This window comes from Vigna umbellata, chromosome 1 (genome assembly GCF_029865625.1).
Source record: "Vigna umbellata cultivar VRB3 chromosome 1, Vumbellata_1.0, whole genome shotgun sequence".
Taxonomy (NCBI): domain Eukaryota; kingdom Viridiplantae; phylum Streptophyta; class Magnoliopsida; order Fabales; family Fabaceae; genus Vigna; species Vigna umbellata.
Window position 1 is genome coordinate 11,615,939 of NC_142165.1, and position 21,689 is coordinate 11,637,627.

Consider the following 21,689-nt stretch of genomic DNA (forward strand, 5'->3'; position numbering starts at 1 on the left):
GAAGGACAATGTTGTCATTTCAAAATATTTGGCGGTGCATGTAGAGAAAAGCTGGGTGCAGGAAGCAATTGGTTAAGGAGAGACCAGCTCGAACAAAGAGTCAAAGCAGTCGTGGAGCGCAAGCAGCGTCATTTCCTAATTCATATTTATTAACTTGCGCTGGGCACAAAGAGTTTGAGTTTGTTTGTGAAGAAACGAATCGAAGAAAGAGGGAAAAAATGGCGCAACCATCATCATCGTCTTCGTTGCCGGCGAAGTCCGACGCGGAGGTAGAGGAAATGCTGGATCGGATGCTGACTCGTTTGGCTCTGTGCGACGATTCCAAGCTTGAACCGTTGCTCGCGAAGCTTCTCCCTCTCTGCATCTCCTCCCTCTCTTCGCAATCCCCCGCTGTTCGCAAAAAGGTTCTCCACCGCCAAATTTCAATTACGCTATTTCTAAATCAAACTATGAATGCGTAAATTGAAAATTGAAACATCTATCTGTTGTCGAAATTGCTGAGTGTACGGATAGGAGCTTATTGCTGTTCAGTGAAAGTAGTTTTCCTTTAGGGTGGTGAGATTGTATTGCACTTTTAAGAATAAGGAACATTTTGCGTACATGCACAGCACCGTTTGTAGCTTACCTTCCGTTTCCAAATAAAACCGCGAACGCGGAAATTGATTGTATTTTTACTCTGCAAACGTTATCGTCTACAGGAATATTGAAATGTTTCTTCTTAGTTGTTGCTAGTGTTGAGTTAACTGACATAAACCACTGCTGTTTTCTAAGAGTGATTTTGCTTTGGCATAGTACGAGTGAATCGCACTTGTAAGGACAGCGAGGAGTTTGCCTACATGAACATCAGTTTTGTACGGTCTATTTTGATCTCTTTGATGTAAATTTATGAAGTATAGTATGTTTTTTCTGTGCGAACTTTATCGGCTAGATGAAATATCTCTTCTCTGCTGTACGAATCAGCAGAAGAAGCTGTTGGTGTTTACTAAGAGTACTTTTTGCTTTGGCATGGTGAGATCACATTTAGCACTTTAGTTCGTGTACATGTATACCGGTTTTGGACGGTATATTTTGTCCTCTTTTTGATATAAGTTTGTGAAGCGATTTGGCAAATGTTTCACAATTGTTGACTTGTTTTTCTGACAGGTGCTTGAGATTTTGAGTCACGTGAACAAGAGAGTTAAGCTACAGCCTCAAATTGGTTTACCTTTGTCTGACCTGTGGAAGTTGTATTCGGGTTCTAGTGCTGTCCCTATCATAAGGAATTTTTGCATTGTGTACATAGAGATGGCATTTCAGCGTGTTAATGCAAAGGTCTCTTATTTTTTATATCGGAAGTACCTGTTTGTTGATATTATTTTTCTGGCTTTAATGTGAATTTTGATGCTGATGATTCCTTTTTTGAACCTGGTTGAATTTTCAGAAGTAAATAATGTTTCATTACTGGATAAATAGTCAAATTGATTGGTTTGGGATTCTTAAATATTGTTTTCTGCTGTTGATTGCTTAATGTGGAGACTATCTGATGCCCCCTGCTTTTCAAATAGGAAAAGGAAGATCTGGCTCCTGATCTCTTGATGAACATCTCAAAACTTCCACTTCAACATCAGGAAATTATTCTTAGAATCATTGTTAAGGTATCAACACGCACTATTGGACTTTTCCCAAATCTTAACTGTGATGGTTATAATTTTTCATTACAGTTGGGGAAGAGTTTTTCATCGCTATTTTTCAGTATCGGTACACATTATTTGAGTTGGTGTCATTATATCAGTGCATTGGGACACTTTTCTCCTTATTCTATCTATGAAAGGCTTCAGTTTTGCGTTTTCTTTCTAGGGAATTGGAAAGGATATATAAGGAAAATTAGATGTAAATTCTAAACTTGGGAATTCAAAAAAAGGGATCTTTTAGTGGGAAGAAGGGGTCCATTACAACCATTAAGAGCACTTGAATTTCTTGGATCCATGGGCTTCTTTCCAGCATTATTTTTTTAAATGAAACTTTCTTGCTCTATTTTCATTATTTATATATCTTAGTTGCTTTTTATTTTTCTTTTTACTATGTTATAGAATAGCAAGGGTCATCCTCTGTTATTTCTTGGACTACCAATGGATATCTGCTTCTTTCTAGGTAATTGGAGAATGCCACTCTGGTAAAATTTGTGAGGAAGTTGCAGCAAAGTATAAAAAAGTGAAAAACCCTCAAGATAGGGAGCTGTTTATTGAGTTTTGTCTTCATACAATATTGTACCAGCGGGTCTCTCAAAGGTATGTAACTAACTTTCTGCTAAAAGGAGCTTATGGTATTTGAATTTGTTCTGACATGAATTAATTTGTTTCATTCTTATCTCAATTGAATGACATTTTGGTAGAGTATATAATGTGTACCTCTTTTTATGTGCATTTGCCTTTACTAGTTTCTGTTCGTTGTAAATTGTAATCTGAAATGTCCTAAGTCAGGTCTTCTATCAGAATGTTAGTTGGTAATTGCTGTTACTGTCAGTAAGTTGTGAGTTAGTTGAACAAATTAAAATAATGTATGCATAAGAATCAGAATGCTCAGAATCTGAATCTATGAATAGAAAAGTGAAAACTCAGTTTGATTTGCATAAAGATTGGCAAACTTTCTCTCTGTAGAACTCTTTTTAGATTTTATTTTGTTGCAGTGGTGGATTCCCTCCTGGGCTTTCGATAGCGCAAGTTAATCGTGTTACAGGGAAACAACAGTTGCAAAGTCATGAAATTTTACAAAGAAAGGTAAGATAATCATGTAATGGTTTTAATATTGTCTTGGCATGAGAAGGTCAAATATCACATGTTGATTGTGTTGTTTTACTACTAAAATCTGATAACTCAACTGCTATCTATTATTATCGTTCACGTTTATTCTCCTGTCAGAAGAAACATAATTGAAGAATCAATCACTCAATATAATATGATGATTTTTTAACCTTATAATATGAAGATTGGGAGGAAATAGAGGAAGAGAAACAAAATATTCATAGCAAATTAGAGAATCAGAACTTATATTATTGTGTGGTTCTGGCTGTACTAATTATATGATATTTATATATCAGTCATATTGGATGGTTGTAATACTAACAAGTTACAGCTGGAGCTAACTTTCATAATTGACATTCTGGGCTAGTGTAGTTGTCTTGATAAACTGCCATTAACTACTGCAAACGATAGCATAGCAACTACATATTAACTATATTATTCTGGCATATATTACCTCTTCAAATTTTCATTTAAAGAGTGGTTAACATGTCAGTATGTTTGAAAGCATACAAGCATGTCATGTCCAATCTTGCATTTACTCAGAAAGCTACTGCAATCTGTCTTATCTTGGTCTTTGTTGCTGCAGTTGGGTATTTTGAATGTCATTCAAGCTATGGAGCTTGCTCCTGAGCTTGTTTATCCTTTGTATATTGCTGCCTCTGTAGATTGGTACGTTGTAGTTCCCATATTACCGAATTTATTTATAACAATTTCTTGTAACTTACTGACTTTATAGCTTTTGGTGTTTCATTTGTGGATGATCACAATCACATCTGTTTCTTGATCAATTGACTCAAGTGAAGAGCCTGTTATTAAGAGAGGCGAGGAGCTTCTAAAGAAGAAGGCCAGTGGTGCTAATTTAGATGATTTAAATCTGATAAACAGATTATTTTTGCTATTCAATGGTATGCTATTAAAGATTTTGTTAACATGTTCTGAAATATGTTTGTCAATTATTTTTTCTTCAATTTGTTTATGATAATATGCAAATATTTTTTTTGTTTCCCCTGAATTTAAAATATGATCCTGCTTGATTCTTACATAAATTAAATGTGTATGCGTGAGAGTATAATTGATTTTAAAGAGGTTCTGCCTAATTTCCTCTTATTTTTTCACATTTCATTTAATTAAGGTCATGTGTTTACTTGTAAATGTTTTGTGCGCATCCTTCATGTTTGAACCGGATGCCATCTTGGTTATCTTCAATGCTTTATTACTTGCTGATCCCATTTTTCATAATTAAGTGCAATTTAAACAGGCTAAATGGCCTATGTATATGCTCTAGCTTGAAGCTGTAATAAATATAAGACCATTCTTAGTCGTCAGCCTAACAGCTTCTTCAATAAGTAGAGTTGGTCTTTAACATATACTCAGTGTTATTAGACCCAGACCAGCCTGATTGGATATCCTGGGAACTAACCTTTAACTGGTTTGATATTCTGTTTAGATTAGACAGGTATTTAACCTGGGGTTGTGTCATCAACTCGGGCTGTAAACTGTGTGAACGGAAGTCCTTTGGGTTTGTTAGAACAACATCACTGCTATGCTGAGGCAATTTTTTATTAAAATAAATAAGAAAAAAGAATTTTGTAGTCAAAATAAAATTTTCAATTAAATATACCAGTTTTTTATATACTAACAAGTCTATTTGAAAATGCATAGAGAAAAAAAATGAACAAGAAACTGCTTTTTGTTCCCTGTTATGATTTTTTTAAATCATTAAAAGACTTGAGGTTGTTCTACTACTCTTGTTTCCTAGTTTTTTAATTTACTCCAAAAATAGAAAACTTATATGATATAAGTATTGTGATTTTTGATCATATTAGTGGTTTTCTTCTTCCACGTCGTAGCCTATTGTGGCGTTTGTATGATTTTGGTAGTAATACTAGACATTTATTGTTTGCCATTTGCTTTACTTTCATTTTCAATTTTCAGAGAGAACTCTTGTATCTTGAAAGCGAATTCAGTTTTCTGCCCTATTTTATCCAAAACCAAATTTAAGTTTTATATATTTCTTTTTGTTTGCTCTTCAATATTTATACATTATTGATGTTGAATGTAGGTACCGTTGGAGTTGAAAATGCTGATTCAGAATCAAGAGTTAGTCCTGGAAGTTATGCTTTAAAGGCAAAATTGATGTCTATATTCTGCAGGTCAATTGCAGCAGCAAACAATTTCCCGTCCACCTTGCAGTGCATTTTTGGTTGCATTTATGGTACTAGAATATCCTTTTATTTAATGATTGAGCTTATATTTGCTAATTAATGTTTTTTTGTTGTTCTGAAAACTTGTAATTCCTTTGTTTCAAAGTTGATTGCTTAAGAATTGGCCAGTGTAATTAAGATTTTGCACATGCACTATAGTAATGATACTTGTGCACTTGAATTTGCAGCTTCATCGTATATAGTTTGTATGATTATTGTACATATGAATATATTTTCTTAGAATTTGTCTCACTTTTCTTTGAGGTTGCTTGATTTTTTTCTTCTTCTATTCTTTAAGTTGCTGAAATAGATTCTGTTACAAAGAAGGAAAGCTTATAGAAAATGCAAATGGGCAAATTCTTAAGGACGAAAATAAAAAAAAAAGTGTTGAAATAACATTTGTTTTTGTTATAATATTTTTCTTTGATCAAACAATGTATTCAATGATACCGTGCAAACATGGACCATGCCAACAAAAGCCCCAATTTCTCTTATCTTCAACAATGTTGTATGCTTAACTAAATCATGGAATGAATGCTGGAGGGGGAGAATGGATTATAACTTTGTACTGATTGTAGGCACTGTAATCTTCATTGGTAAATTTTAATAACAAGTGGACATCTTTTTCATTACAAATAATGCTTCTTTTATATTAACGAAGTTTTCCTCTTGTATGTATATCGTTTAAAATTTCCAACTTTCCTTAGTTTAAAACAGAGTTCTTCTTTTGTCAAAATGAGACAGACACACAAGCATGTGTGGATGAATAATTAGGTTTTCTTAGCTGATTTTCGTTTGCTCTATCTTTTTCCTTGTTTTGTTTTTATTCTTTATCTTTAGTGTTTCATATTCTTGAATTTAACAGGGAATGGTACGACATCAAGGTTGAAGCAATTGGGGATGGAATTCACTGTGTGGGTATTTAAGCATGTGAGTGCAATGTTACTTGGCTTTTGTTTTTCGTCATAAATTTTACCCATTGAATAAAAATCTCTTTTCCTAGTAAATGTTTAGAATCAAAAGTATGGATGCAACATGGGGCATGGATATTATGACATTAGCACAGGATCTGACAAATTTTAAAGCTAAAGGTTATGCTATGATTATAATATTGCAGAATATAAATTTAATGCAAAATTAGCATTAAACAACAGAAGATTTTTTTTATCAAGAAAGAGAATTGATGTTTTAAAAAGAGCATGTATAATTGCAAAAGTCATCGTAGATATAATAAAATGCTACATTTATCTAGTTACCATGATGTTTTCATCTTTATTGGTATGAAAGTTTAAAAATAAAAGATAAAAAGTTATAAAAATATTTTCTGACACAACACATGGACATTAATACCATTTTGAAGCGTTTGTGTTTTTTTTAAATGATTCAGTTCAAATAATTTTAAATGCCTACTGAGACATTTTTTTGCAAATGGTTAAGTTGAAGATACTGCTCAAAATTTGCGGTGAATCTGCAGTTTGAAATGAATTTTACTGTGTGGGTTGTATTTCTATATTTTGATTAGCTTTTTGGAAAGTGGTTGTACTTCACTATGAATTTATTGTTCTTTACTGATGCAGTATAACTTTTTGTTTCCTCAACCTCTAATATCTGTAACTGGAAGTGCAGGCAAAAATCGAACAGCTTAAGTTAATGGGTCCTGTTATTTTGAGTGGAATTATGAAGTCCCTTGACAATTATCCAAGTTCTGAAGCAGGTTTGCTGGAGACTTGAAAGTTCTTTTTAATGTTATTTGAATAACATTTCTTTTTTTTTTGAATTCAATTCCGATTATTGACTCAGATGCCACTGCACGAGAGGTCAAAACTTATGCTTTTCAATCAATTGGATTGCTTGCACAGCGCATGCCTCACCTCTTCAGGTTCAAACTTCTTCCTTGTGGTCATAATTTTTACCATTTTTTCATATTTATCTTTCCCTTTTCATTGGTAGGGTGGAATGGTGAAGGACACTTGAAATAAAGTAATGGACTATATACAATATATTTTTAGGAAGGCTAATCATGTAGGCTGTAGCTCTCATGCCCTCTAGAGGAGAGTGACAGTTGTGCCACTTAATTGTGTCCATGTAGCATACTAAAATAAGTCCAAAATAAGTTCTTCTCTTTGCCTGAATCTCTTCCTTCAAATAGTTTACTTTGATCTCTTGGTATGAAGGTTGCTTAAATCCTGGGCCGTGTTTTAAAGCTGAACCGAACATTCTCCTAAATGCTTTGCTGCTTAACACATTAAAAGGTATTGGATTTTCATAGAAATCCTTTCAACGTCTTTACAAGCAGTTTCTCTATGATACTTCTTAAATAATTGATTAATTGTGGCATATGAGCTAATTACCATCTTGAAAATATTTCTATTGCTGCCCATTCCTTCAAGTCCTTTTTCTTTTTCAGTTTGTGCATCATCATCCTCAACATCTAAATCTTGTTTTCATCAGTCTCTGTGGAAGACCCACAACAATTCCAAACATCTCTTTTTTTCCCTTCTCCATACATCCTTTTGATTTCTCAGCCATGTGGTGCTTCAAGTGATAAACCCCTCCAGTTAAGACATTTTCACAGTATTTGCTTTGAAATTTCCTAGTATCACCATGAGCACACTGTCACTGACAGCTGTACAATGAATTTGGCAGAAGATGCATTAGAAGTTGTGTTGATGATGTAACAAAGTATACATTATGAGAGGGCAGAAGCGAAAATGGAGACCTAAAAACACAGAAAACAGAGGAAAAAGTGATGAGTGAAAACGGAGTGTGAGTCAGAAGAGATGAGTGAAACAGAGTGGTGTTGTGAGAGCAGAGAAGACTGATAAAGTACATACCCATGGCTGAGGGAGGATCAAAATGTTTGAGGAGCAGAAAAATGCGTGCTGTGTGTGTGCTGTTTTCTTAGCAGAGAAGAGAAGCCAGTGCCCTTGAGTAGATGAAGTGTTGAGGAGTCTAGGGAGAAGACCTTTTTGTGCAAAATTGACAACATGCATGGGTCATTTAAGAAGCTGTAAAACAAACGTGACTTTTTTTTAGGTTTTCTATAGGTTTTGCCCAAAAGCCATTTTTTATAGATAAAGCCTTGACATTTTCCATGTTGACAATTCTCGCATCATTCCTTCCACCCTTTTATGATCTATCTGCTGGTTCCATTGATTCTAATGTTTCATGATTTCACATCACATGATTGTGGGTTGCTAAAATGTGGAATCATGGGCAACTTTTCCTTTGTTGGTTCTATGGATCAATGCCGTTATGAAGGACTGAAGAAAATATCGATATTATTTGACAAGAGATGAGAAATGCATCTAAATTTGAGAAAAAAAAATCAATTTAAAGTGAAAGTGAAGAGTTTTGGTACTGTGGGGAAAGTTTTTCAGATGGAAAGAAAAGGAAGAAGCAGCTTTGTAGAGAAAGCGAGTTGGCATTTGAATAAGAGTAAAAATGTGTGGGATTTGAAAACGACTTCTCACTGTTAGCTCATTGGATTTTTTTTATCAAAAAAGCATTGATTAAATGCTTAAAGTTATTCATAATAGCAAGATAATAATGGCTTTGGGGTGCAGTTATAGCTTATTATTTCATTCTTTTAATATGTTTCAAGATCTAGCTCATCAGATTTTTTTTCCATAATGTATGTGATCCTTGTCTACCTGGCACCAATGTTGTCAAAGTTGAGGTTCTTTGGAGGATTGAAAGGGAGATGAAAGATTCTAACTTGACTCATAAGAGTAATGAGTATATGAAAGACTATATTTATAGGACATATGCATGCATTAAAAGAATATGACAAGAAAATATCTCAAAGTAAATCATTAAATATTACAATCCAATTCATAACACAAGTAAAAATAGGTCCACATATGATAATACTTTCTCCTAGTATTTACACTTCGCATTTCTTGCTTTCCCATCAATTGAAACACAATGACTCCATGCAATCGGTCCTTGTTCCAATACCATTTAACTTGAACCACCTTTAGTTGATGCCATTATTTTTCTTCAAATTCTAAGCAGAAGAAAACACTTTCAAGGTCTAAATGATAGCAAGAATAAAACAAAATTTGAAGAAAATTTACAGAACAGAACAGAGTTGGAGAAGAGGGGAATGATTGACAACTATGATGTCATCACTGATGATGTTGACACAATAGTCAAAGGTGGTGAAGTGAACCTTGTTGATAATGAAGCAAGCGTTGGAAACCACAATGTGAGTGCTGTGATGGCTGCCAATGGTAATGGGAGTGTTGTCAATGATGAGGGCAGTCTAGTTTGGTTCTTATTTGTGTTTGGAAACCCTTGGGGAAAAGACCCATTTTTTTTAAAAAATTTAAATTAGATAATCATAAACCTGACTTAAAAAAGCCCAACTGCATGAGTTGGGTAACTTGAAGTTTAGGCTGCACAAATGAATAGACGTGGCACACAATCTGCCGATTTCATTTCGATCCACCAGTGTCTCCCTTTCTTGCTGGATTGTATACGTTTGTGAGGATACTCATGATTTTGGCAACATTGCTTTGGCTCCAACTTAATAAAAGACTGAAGTACCAAATGCTTAGGTCATCTGAGAGGCCTACAAGGTGTTACAAGGGAAAAAGCTCTATGGCCATTGGTCAAGACCATATAATTATAGGTGCACTTGAGGCAATAGAACCCAGGCAGGGTCAAGGAAAGGCCAGCACGTCAAGGGAGTTCTCAGCCTAATCTTACCCGTGCTATATCTTGGAAGTGTGATATGTGGTGGGACTGTCTTTTGTTTGAATTGTGAGACACAATAGAATTACTAATTCTCATTGTTATAGAGTTGTAGGCATCAAAAAGCTTTCTTCTTATGTGTGTATTACATTATGGGATAGAGTTTTCTTCTTTCTATCCTTGGGGAGTGGGATTTGATAACTTGTAGTTAATTATTTCTTTATTAACCCTTTTAAATTTGCATGGTTTTAGGATGGTTTGCTATTGCTTTTTTTTTTTTTTTTTTTTATGTATTTCTCTATGTTAAGGTAACAAATAATTTTTTTTCTGAAAAGAGAATTGCCTTGAGCTAGGTCATTTGTGCGGTCTACTTAGTTACTAACTATGCTGCTTCCTGTTCTGCCAGGGAAAAGATTGACATGGCTGCTCGTCTTTTTCATGCTTTGAAACATGAATCCCAGTCTCTTCGATTTGTTGTTCAAGAGGCAACTATATCTCTTGCTTCAGCATACAAAGTATGTATCTTTCTACTATTTGGATGAATCTATTTTTCATTAATGTTCTCCGGTCATGTAAATTGTATTATGGTTGATGTGAAAGTGAAACTCGTATGTCAAATATAGTTACACAGTTAAGGCTTACCTCACTTGTATATGATACAGGATGCATCATATAGTGGCATGTCTCTTTAGATATTTTGACAAGTAAAAAATATACAATTGAACGAATTAATTGCTTATTATACAGTTGTTATTCGTAAGTCTATGCTATAAGAAAATTATTATAAGCCATTGGACACCCAAAGTTGAGCCAAAGCTTATCTGCCTTTATATTCAACATAATCCATCTCTTTTAGAGGAAAATATTCCATGATTCCCTCTTGATCATTACGTGATAATTTAGATTAATACAAGAGATTGGAGAGTTATGATGAACCAATGAACTTTTGTTTTAGGTAGAGGTGACCATGAATTAAACTAACCTGAATGGATCTGAATCCAAATAAGTTGGTTGGACCGAAATTGTTTGAATTTCAAACGAAGAAAATGAACAAATCAAGTCTGGTAATAAGTTTATTTTTGGTTTGCAAACCAGAGACATGACCCCCAATTTATTCAAGTACATATTTTATTTAATATGAAACAGTGATGAATGAGTACTTCCAGGTTTTTTGTTTCACTTCTTTGCATGCGTAACGCTGGAAGCAATTGACAATGACCAAACCACACTTCAATTTCCAAGCCACTGACAATGTCATCAGACTTAAACTTGTTTGATTCTGCACAATGTCCCCCTTACTCCCCAACAAATCCATAACCACTACCACCATTAATGTTGAGAATTAGAACAAGTTGGAAGGCAACATAGTTCAAAGACTAGCTGGAGATTCCCTTTCCAGATCCTTCAATGTGCCATAGTTAATTTTTTTTTTCATAGTTTCTTTCATTACCCGTTGTCAATTGACTCCATTCATGGAAATTCCTTGATGCTGTTTGTTAGAATACGACGGTTGATGGAATATGATGCAGATGCTACTAAATTTTTTGTCAATTTCCATTTCGTCTGTTATGTGAATCTGGTTGACCATCTCTCTCATTTCCTCATTTTTCTCTTGATAGATAACCAAATACCTAATTTGGATTGACCCAATATAACAAAATTGAGTCAATTTGGGTTGTGACTGCAAAAGGCAACTACCTGAACTGACTTGACTAAATCTTTGTAACAATTTTTGTTTGGTTTGAGGTCTGACCCATGTTCACCCTTATTTTTAGGTATTGTTTGCTTTTAGTTTTCATTTGAATAGTTTCATTGTCCTTTATAATATTTTCTTTCCTTCTAAAAAAGTGTTTTTTACCCAATTATAAGTATAATTAATTTCTTAATACTTGTTTTATGTTTGAACTACCATTTGTACAAATAAGCTGTGTAGTTGGAATTGTATTATCTGAATCGTGATTCGTTACAAAATTCTCCCCCAACGATACATATCGTTTGATGAATCGTTTTGTAACCTAAATAGTAACATGAAACGGATGTGAATTGTGTGATTCATGATTTGATTTTCATTACATACAATTCGTGATAAAGGAACAAAAACTGAACAAATCAGAAAGAAACACGTAAGGAAAAGAAACTCAACAAAGATGAAAGTTCAAACAAACAGAAAAATAAACAGTGGAGAAGATGAACATCAGATGAATAGTGAGAAGGGAGAACATGAAATCAGGAGGTGAACAAAAATGGAAGAGAAAATGTTAGGTTCTTGAATTCAAGAACTATCGCTTCACATGTTACCCACTCACACAACACACAAAAAACACAGAAAAGAAGAAAGAATGATGTATATTCTTCTATATAAATCAGCGTATCAACTTCCAAGGGATAACTCTCTCCTCCACAGGATATAAAATGTCCTGCCTATTCAAAGAGTGCTCAAAAACTAAAAAAGTGTACAATATTCCCAAAGCCTTATATATAGGCTCCCTTTCCCTTTCAACTAACAAAACTGACTGACTAACTAATTCTTCTTTCTCCTTTTCATACACCAGCAATATCCTACCAGAAAATCAACCTAGGACAAGATTAACCCATAAACAGTGAGAAGATGACTATGTGAGGGTGGGTTCTGAGTAGGTTTTCCAGAGTAATATTTTAAAATATAAAATGTTTTTTCATAGTTTTTTATCTGAATTTTAATCATACTAACATACTTTTATATTTTACGGTTACAGTCATAATTTATATATTATTTTTTAATTTTTTTATTCTGGTTTTCATAAAAAATTAATATTATCTCTTTGGAAAACTCAGTTATTGTTTAAATTAATATATAAGTGTTCTTATATCTTTCAATTATTGTTTAATATTTTCTTTTTAATTTTTTTAATATTTTTTATTATATTTTTATTTACATTAGTCTTTATTTACGGATTTTTTTCATTTAATACTTTTGAAAAGAAAATAAATTTGAATTAATATACAGTTTTTGTCTTTATTTATTTTTATAAAAAATAGTGTTTGTTTAAGGGTTTTATTTATTTTATCTTTTAAGTTATACAAGTTATGTAGCCTACGATTCAAAGGTCATGAAAAATGATTCACGATTCGAATCTCAATTAATAACCATACAAATTAGAATCTTCCACATCACATGATTTCTTCTTCTTACATATAGACATAGGATCTATGGAGCAATTATTTAGAAGTACATTTTGTGAAAAAATCCTTCCTATCTGATAGGAAAGGATCCCATGATCCTGAACTGATCTCTCCTGAGATCAGAAATTCCAAGTTTGTCAATAATGCTAATAATAATCATCTCGATTGATATTTTCCTATTATTTCTTGTATTGGTTCTTCAATGATGTATGAAGCATATTATTTTGGAAAATTGTCACTTATTAGACTAGTAAAGCTATAGAGTTAATTAATGGTTGCGAACGTGTGATTTGTTGTGTTGAATTCTTTTATTTCATAAAATTAGAGTAGAAGTTCAATTTTCCTGAGACTGTTTTATGGGCTATATTGTTGAACTCTTTTACCAGCAAGACTTTAGGTTTTGGTATAAAAATATAATTGTGGACTCTTTTTTCAAACCTCTTATCATGCTCTTACTTTTGATTTTATGGTTGATTTATGATTTTACCTTCCTCTTTTTTCCTCATTTTTTTTATTCACTGTACTGTCTTGTGTATCAGGGAGCCCCATTAGCTGTGTTACAAGATTTGGAGACACTTCTGCTAAAAAATTCTCAAGTGGTAAGACAAAACATACCAACTTTTCCCCTTGTCTTCGATCCTGGATAGATATATTATTTGTTCTGTTATGTTGGAAATTACATGATAAAGATACTCCTCTTTCCTAGCTGCCTAGGTTATTGTAAATGGTTTTCCTTGGATCAGTTCTCAAAATAATGAAACATGATTTTTTGGATGTTAAAGATCTTATGGCCTTTATTTGGAGTGTTCAGTATGGTCCCCCTTACACATTATTCAATTTATAAGTTTAATGGTTTTCTTTTATTGTTCAATTCTTTCTCCAAAATATATTACCTTAGTAAAAGCTTTATAGCCTTCCTTGCTTTTGTGTTTTCTCATTTATCGTCCCATATAAAATTCTTTTAAGGTGACAATATTTGGGAAGAGGTTTGAATGTGGCACTGACCCATTCTTTGCTACCATTTGGACTTATGTTACATTTTAAAAAGACCTACATGTAAAATTTGGTACTTGATACTTTTTTTGTTGTTAGGAGACAACTACACAGTGTTTTTGTTTTACATCGGTCAACATTAGTGATGATTGGATAGGCCTTTTGATACTTTGTATAACATTCTATCCTATGCTATGCTCTTTGGTTGGAGTGAGAGTACACATTTTTGAATGAGGTTGTTTCAATTGCTTCTCTTTGGTGCACTTTGTACAGCTTCTTATGGGACTCATTTCATGAGGCAATCAGAAGAACATAGAATTTCTACTTTTATTATTATATATTTTTTTATAAGAAAAGATTTTATTGAGATAGAGAAGATACAAAAGGAGGATAAGAAATTGTCAAGGTCTAAAGGTGATACAACAAAAAATAAATGGAAAAGAAAACAGAAATTAAGTAACAAGCAACAAAAATACCAATCTCTAACAAAGGGCACACCCCTCAGACCATGAGCAGAACGTCTTAATGGAGCTAGAAAAAATACTGGATGCAAAATGAACCAAATACAAGACTTTAGTACCGAGAGGATTCCTTTGTCCTTTCCAATCAAATACACTGCAGCCTGAGAACACCATATAGCTTTTTGGTGTCTTTGCTTTAATCAAATCCTCTGAAATTAGTGCTGTCATAATACCCTATCTAATTAAAAATTTGATGGACACATGGTTTGAACTATAACATGCTGCATGGTGATGGCAGGAGGAAAGTGAAGTACGTTTTTGTGCCATAAGATGGGCAACATCTTTGTTTGATCTGCAACATTGTCCAAGTCGCTTTATTTGTATGCTTGGAGCAGCAGATGCTAAATTAGATATCAGGTATTACAAATTCCTTTAGTGATGATCTGACATGCTATGATGCTATAAAGTATGTATTCTACTTAAAAGAGGGTTTCTGTTACAAATATTTTGAGGGAATGTTTAGCTTTGCTTTTTTCGTGTTTTCCTTTTACATTGGAGAGATTTCCTTATCCTCCCAGCTGATTTTCTTCTTTCATCAATAAAATAGGAAAAAACCCTCCAAGCCTATTATTGTGCATATTTATTTTTTTCCAAAGGAGGTGCAATTTCATAACTGAACACTTTATTACATATTTATTTTGGTATTGCATCAAGTGATTTTTTGAGCCTCTTCTCAAATGTCATGATTTTATAAAGTATGTACAGAACATCATAATATGTGCATGAAAATGAATGTGCCATGCATGGCTTTTATATTCTAGGTTTAAAAGATTGTTTTGTCTGGTTGTATTTTTTTTACCATAACTCTGTAAAGAGAAAAGGACAAATGCATGTGTTCGATTTTAATAACCATCTATCTTGAACATGTTATCTCCTTAGATTGAACTGCTTCTTTTAAAAATCAGAGACTATGATTCTCGTAATGCATTTCTTGTTGCTGTAAACAGTTACTTTTATTCTAAACTGATGTTTTTGGAACTTTATTTTGTGCATAATATGAAAAATTTGAGTTGTAATTATAGATAATTAAGTTTTGATGTTATTTATAATTTGAAGTCTTATATCTTCATCGACTTCAGATTAAGTTTTGTTTTCTGGTTTGAAACAGAGAAATGGCACACGAAGGTCTTTGTCTTCAAAGTGAAAGTCAAATTTCTGGTCTTATTTATCCTAAATTGGGCATGATGCTTGATTACATTCTTCGACAACAGCCAAAGTTGTTGGAGTCCAGTGAAACTAGAGAACAAAACCTTGTTTTTCCTTCAAATACATATGTGGCCATGATTAAATTTTTATTGAAGTGCTTTGAGTCAGAGTTGGAGCAGAACAAATCATTAGAAGGGTCATCTGAAATTGTGTCATCAGTGAAGACATTCTGTTTAGTCCTGGAGCATTCTATGTCATTTGAAGGCTCTGTTGAGTTGCATGTCAATGCTTCCAAGGCATTGCTTATAGTTGGATCACATATGCCAGAGGTCAGTTATTATTAAAGTTCTTCGATTGCTTTCTTTGTTGTGTTCCATCTGACAGATCTATTGTTATAGATAGGTGATATCATCACATTTTGCCCTAAAGGTTTCAAAGCTTAAGCAACTTCATTGTGTTCCATCTGACAAATTTATTGTTCTAGGTGATAGCATCACATTTTTCCCTAAAGGTTTCGTGGCTTAAGCAACTGCTAAGTCATGTGGATTGGGAGACTCGTGAATCCATTGCACGTATACTTGGAATAGTATCTTCTTCTCTTTCCATCCCTGATGTTGTTTCTGAATTGACTTCCTTATTCAGCCAAACACTCAAGTCAAGGTTTGTGTACTGGTGGAAATAAAATCTTTTAGCTCATTTTTTCTGATAAGTGCTGCTTTTTCCCTGTTTGATATATGCTCATGCTGAATTAATTTATTGATAGGTTTGAAACTCAGCACGGTGCTCTTTGTGCAATAGGATATGTAGCTGCAAATTATTTATCAAGAACACCTGTAAGTACCATTTACTGCACATTTTTAATTACTAACTGTTTGGTTGGAGGGGAGGCTTTTTAAAAATCTTGTTTGGTCTATTTTTAGGTGGGAACAATATTTGCTTTCATCCAATATTGGGGGAATTTGGAGGGAAGGAGATATGATTTAAAACATTTCAAGCATATTAACTAAAATAATCTTTCTTTTAATTTTGAAATCCAAGGTCTGGATGTGAATTAATTTTTAAAATCCCTCACCACCCCTTGTGAACCAAACAAGAAAAGGATCCCTCCCCTTCCTCTGTTGAAATTCTTAGTCTCCCCTTCTTTCAACCAAATGTAATGTCTAATTAAAATCCCTCCCCTTCCCGTCTCTCCATTATAATCTGCCTAACCCCTCCCTCCATTGGACCAAACATCCTCTAAATGGGTCAGAACGAGTTTTGGCTGGGCAATAGACTTTAAGGGGGGATGTATTCAATTGAGATTTACAAGACTAAAAAAAGAATGATCTTGTAATCAAAATTATACAAGTTCAATGGATTATATTGTTGATGGACTTCTATGGATTTTCTGTGATTTTTTAATTGTATGTATAAATATCGTTTACATGAAACAATCTCATCTAAATATGTAAAATTTTTCTACTTCATTTCAAACTTCTCTGGATCTCAATAGTGATGGTAGTAGAGTAATCTCTTCTAATTTTAAATGTTTTTTTTCCCTTCAAGTAGTTATTATGGGTTATTTTTATTATTACTATTATTATTAATTATTAATATATGATTGTTCAATCCATTTCCTACTTGTTTGTGGTCAACGAGTTAAAAATGTAGCTATTAAGATTTCTATGGAAAGCAACAAACAAGGAGGAAATGGTGACATGCTAGTGTTATTTTTTTCATAAATAATTGATATAGTATTCATTTTTCCATAAAAATATCATTACATTCTTACCAAATGTTTTAATTCTACCGGACTTTTTTTATGTAAAAACGTCTTTTGAAATCCCAATTGAATATGTCTCTCTCTAAGATTTTATACTTTTTATGATTTTGCATAGTTGCTTAGAATGCTAGTTTTATGAGTATGACAGTAATGTGCAATTGTGATTTTGATCTTGGTCAATATGCTGCTCTTTTAGGTGTTATCTGTTCTAAAATTTACTTTTATCCACTGAAACTGAAGTCATAATTGTTGCATATAACATCATTCCTTTGGTCATAAATATGTTTACACTTTGTGTATATACATATTCTTGGCAGATGCCAGAAATACTTCTCCAGGATACACTTAGATGCCTGGTTGATGTGGTTAATTCAGAAACTTCTGCACTAGCTGCTACTGCAATGGAAGCACTGGGTCATATTGGACTACGTATTTCATTACCCCCAGTTGATTCTAATTCAGGTAAATTCAAGTGTAAAAGACTAATGAACATGTTTTGATTTGGACTTAGAACCGAGCTACTTGTTGAGCTATCATAATGGCGTCTGATAAACTCTGCAGATGGAATTTTGATTATGTTATCTGATAAATTGAACAAGCTTCTCTTGGGTCATGATATTAAAGCAATACAGAAGATTGTTATATCTATTGGACATATGTGTGTAAAAGAAACATCATCTACTCAGCTCAATATGGCCCTAAATTTGATTTTCAGTCTCTGTCGATCCAAGGTAATACACTTTCTTCCCTTATTTTTTGTATGATGAGCTTATTTTCAGTGACTTGTGTTGGATTGATGTTCCTTCTTTTGTTTCCTTTCTCAAATTTTTGCTACAATATTTTTTTCCTTTTATGTTGTGGAAAAGTTAGTTTTGGTTTCTAGGATTCCTTAATCTTGATTGGGAACAGTTTTGATGTTATTTTCTTCTTTTTGTTTTCTTTATGAGCTAAAATAAACACTAATTATAAGTTGCAGCCACTAAAAAGTATCACATTTGTTTAACTAAATTTTCAGGTTGAGGATATTCTCTTTGCTGCAGGGGAGGCCCTGTCTTTTATGTGGGGTGGTGTTCCTTTCAATGCTGATATTATTCTTCAAACTAACTATACTTCGTTGTCGATGGCTTCAAATTTTTTGATGGGAGATTTGACTTCGGTGTCTAAGAAGAGTTATAACGAACAAAGTGAATATAGTGGAGATTATCATGCTTCTGTGAGAGATGCAATTACCAAAAAACTCTTTGATGTTCTTTTATATAGTACCAGGAAAGAAGAGAGATGTGCTGGAACTGTTTGGCTTGTTTCACTTATAAAGTACTGCAGCCATCATCCTGCTATTCAGCAAATGCTTCCAGAAATTCAGGTTTTTCATTAACAAAATAAATTTTCTATTTTATTTTTTCTTCACATCTCTATAGTAACATGTGAAACTTCACTTATGGTATTGTATTGTTTTCCATGGTTATATGGGGAGAGATATAAATAAAGATTTGATTTTCTTCAATTTATATTTGGGTTTCCTATGTATATTTGAAAAGGAAAATGGAAATTCAGAAAGAAGTTAGTGTGATATTGATATATGGACTGGAAGATGGCCCTTCATTGTTGTAATTTTATTTTTTGTTTTGTTCAAACTTGTTGAATATTGTTAAAGATGTCCTGAGTTCTTATAGAAATTTATCTGGATTCTGGTTTATAACCTTTCATACCCAGGCAGGAGTCATGGTCTAGGAATAGAACATAATCATATCTGAAATTCCCTCAGTTGTCTGATCCCTTGGGTTCTAATAGTTTTTAATTTGAAAGTGCTTCCCTGTATCAGATATTAAATGCATCCCATTTATTGCCACTGTAGTAGTGTGATAGTTGATATTGGGTATTTTTAATTTCAATTGGAAGAGGTTTCTGATTAGGCCAGATGTTCTTAAGATAAAATTTGGTACCTGAAGTGGATCTGTGGCTCTTTGTCTGTTTTCAGTCATTGTGAAGGAAAAGTCTAACTCTAATATTGAGATCATAGGGGTGTAAGGAAATGAGTTACCATGGTTGTTGATATATGTTGTCATGACTCATGAGATCAGGACCTCCTATAATACAAATGAAGGTTTGCATGTTAATACTGCAGATTAAACTGCTATTCCTCTGAAGTTTTCATTGTTAGTGTGGTGGTTTGAACATGGAAAGGTTTGTTATACAGCTTATAATTTTGATCCTCACATGCTTGTTTTGGTCAATGTTATCTGACCTAACTGTATTTTTTGATTGGGTTTAGGAACAATTAACCGTCCTCTATCCTGTGGACCTAATAACAGTGTTAGAACTGGTCAAACTTTATGTTTGTCCAGCCAGACAACTGACAAAACTTTGTGCAGTTGCAAAATGACTTGAACTACTCGGTCTTACCTAGGTTTATGCTTCAACTAGAAGCTTTGCAATAATAAGGTTCTAACCTAGGTTTCCAAAAGTGAAATGCAGGGCATCATACCATAGGACATGATATCTGTTATAATGAAACTAACCGAGAATATGCTTAATAAGTTGTATGCTAGGCTGAGGTTCTTCCTCATTAACACTCTAAACTGTTGTAATTGTTATGATGGAGCTTTTCTCGCTGTGAAACCACCACCTATATTGTAACATGGTATTCCTATAATTTGTTTTTGGTTTATGGTTTTTGTAGTCTGGGAAAAATGGGTTACCTTTGGTTTTAATTCCCAACTTTTAAATTTACAGAGTTTTCATCTTTGTATTTATTAAAAGCTAACTCTTTACACAATAAAAGTCTTAAAAGTCAGGCACTAAAACTAAAGATGGTTCATTTTTGAAGGACTGGAAACACCATTAACCCATTTATTTTATACAATGTTCTTGGCTGTGTGTCTATAATTTTGCAGAATCCTGCAACTTGTGTTGTTGGATTTACGATTATAATGTAAATATACAGGAGGCTTTTTCTCACCTTCTTGGTGAACAAAATGAACTCACACAAGAGTTGGCTTCTCAAGGCATGAGTATTGTGTATGACATTGGTGATGAATCAATGAAAAAGAATTTGGTGAATGCACTTGTGAGTACATTGACTGGGTCAGGGAAACGGAAAAGAGCTGTCAAAGTAAGTTGTTAGTAATCTAGTATATTTTTTAAATTGTTTTACGTGGAATAAGGCTTGGTGATTTACTGTTTTTTGCTCCCTTTAATTTTTTGTTTGAATTACATTTCTGAAGTTATTTTGTGCAGCTTGTTGAAGATACTGAAGTTAGTGGAGGAAAATTGAACACTTATAAGGAGTTGTGTAACTTAGCTAATGAGATGGGGCAACCGGACTTGATATATAAGTTCATGGATTTAGCAAATTATCAAGCTTCTCTGAATTCAAAGAGGGGTGCTGCTTTTGGCTTTTCTAAAATAGCAAAACAAGCAGGGGATGTTCTTCAGCCATATTTACGTTCTTTAATTCCAAGGCTTGTACGCTACCAATATGATCCAGACAAAAATGTGCAGGTAAGTTCCATTTATGTAATCTGGTAAGCCCGGTATTGAATCTAATCCTTACCAAGGGCATTTACAGGTGAATCCAGAAAATTTCTTTACCTAGTTTTAATCTATGATAGAAGATTTTAGTGCTATATAATTATTGTCTTTGTCAAACCTCAAACAAAAAATAAAATGTTGTTTTACCCCGTAAAAGTTTTGGTTTGGTTCTCTATTTCCATGTAAGATTTTTTCTTTTTCATGTAGCTTTTCCTTGCCTTTTTCAGTGAAAAACTCACGTTTCCTTAGAATGCAATGTTATGCATGATATCCAATGAGTATATGTATTCTTATTTTCAGGCACTTAACTTGATTTGGCTGCTGCATTTTTTTCTGTCTAGGATGCAATGGTACATATATGGAAGTCACTAGTGGATGATTCAAAAAAAACCATTGATGACAATTTAGATATCATAATTGAAGATTTATTAGAACAATGTGGATCCAGGCTTTGGCGGTCGCGTGAGGCATCGTGTCTTGCCCTTACAGACATTATTCAAGGACGGAAATTTAATGAGGTCATTGAGATTACTTACATAGTTTGTATTTAGTCTGAAATAGTTTCTTTTCATTCTCTATATAAAGAGAACCCTTGTTTTCTTTGTACATTTTATCAATACCAAAGTTACTTTTTCAGTTTCTCTATTCTCTCTCTTGACTCTAATAGTAGGAAACAAAAACCTAAGTAACTACTGATATGGTGAGTCACTATCTGTAAAAAACAGGGCAAGTTTTTCTGGTTTTGGTATTTGTGATGTTTGTCAATGGAGAATAGTACTAGTTATTCTGGTCTTCTGTTTCTTCCTTCCTACTTTTTTTTTATTGTGTTATTTACTTGGCTTTATTCTTGTGTTAAAATATGGTTTATATGTTTATTTAAGTATTTTTTTAT

The 21,689-nt window shown here is 33.3% G+C and overlaps 1 protein-coding gene across 1 annotated transcript in view; it reads left to right on the forward strand.

Moving 5' to 3' along the window:
* Window positions 1–148: 148 nt before the first annotated feature.
* The window catches only part of LOC124832866 (ARM repeat superfamily protein), a 35,988-nt gene continuing 14,447 nt past the window's right edge, over window positions 149–21,689 (forward strand). Inside the window, exons 1-23 of the mRNA XM_088094876.1 lie at window positions 149–404; window positions 1,144–1,311; window positions 1,545–1,634; window positions 2,131–2,267; window positions 2,666–2,756; window positions 3,367–3,449; window positions 3,579–3,685; window positions 4,843–4,995; window positions 5,850–5,914; window positions 6,611–6,698; window positions 6,785–6,863; window positions 10,089–10,197; window positions 13,384–13,443; window positions 14,597–14,715; window positions 15,467–15,833; window positions 15,989–16,164; window positions 16,268–16,337; window positions 17,584–17,728; window positions 17,828–17,997; window positions 18,282–18,629; window positions 20,211–20,378; window positions 20,504–20,767; window positions 21,139–21,315. Coding sequence (XP_087951002.1) covers window positions 219–404; window positions 1,144–1,311; window positions 1,545–1,634; window positions 2,131–2,267; window positions 2,666–2,756; window positions 3,367–3,449; window positions 3,579–3,685; window positions 4,843–4,995; window positions 5,850–5,914; window positions 6,611–6,698; window positions 6,785–6,863; window positions 10,089–10,197; window positions 13,384–13,443; window positions 14,597–14,715; window positions 15,467–15,833; window positions 15,989–16,164; window positions 16,268–16,337; window positions 17,584–17,728; window positions 17,828–17,997; window positions 18,282–18,629; window positions 20,211–20,378; window positions 20,504–20,767; window positions 21,139–21,315 — 3,420 coding nt within the window. The 5' untranslated portion in view covers window positions 149–218. The remainder of the gene's footprint in view (window positions 405–1,143; window positions 1,312–1,544; window positions 1,635–2,130; window positions 2,268–2,665; window positions 2,757–3,366; window positions 3,450–3,578; window positions 3,686–4,842; window positions 4,996–5,849; window positions 5,915–6,610; window positions 6,699–6,784; window positions 6,864–10,088; window positions 10,198–13,383; window positions 13,444–14,596; window positions 14,716–15,466; window positions 15,834–15,988; window positions 16,165–16,267; window positions 16,338–17,583; window positions 17,729–17,827; window positions 17,998–18,281; window positions 18,630–20,210; window positions 20,379–20,503; window positions 20,768–21,138; window positions 21,316–21,689) is intronic.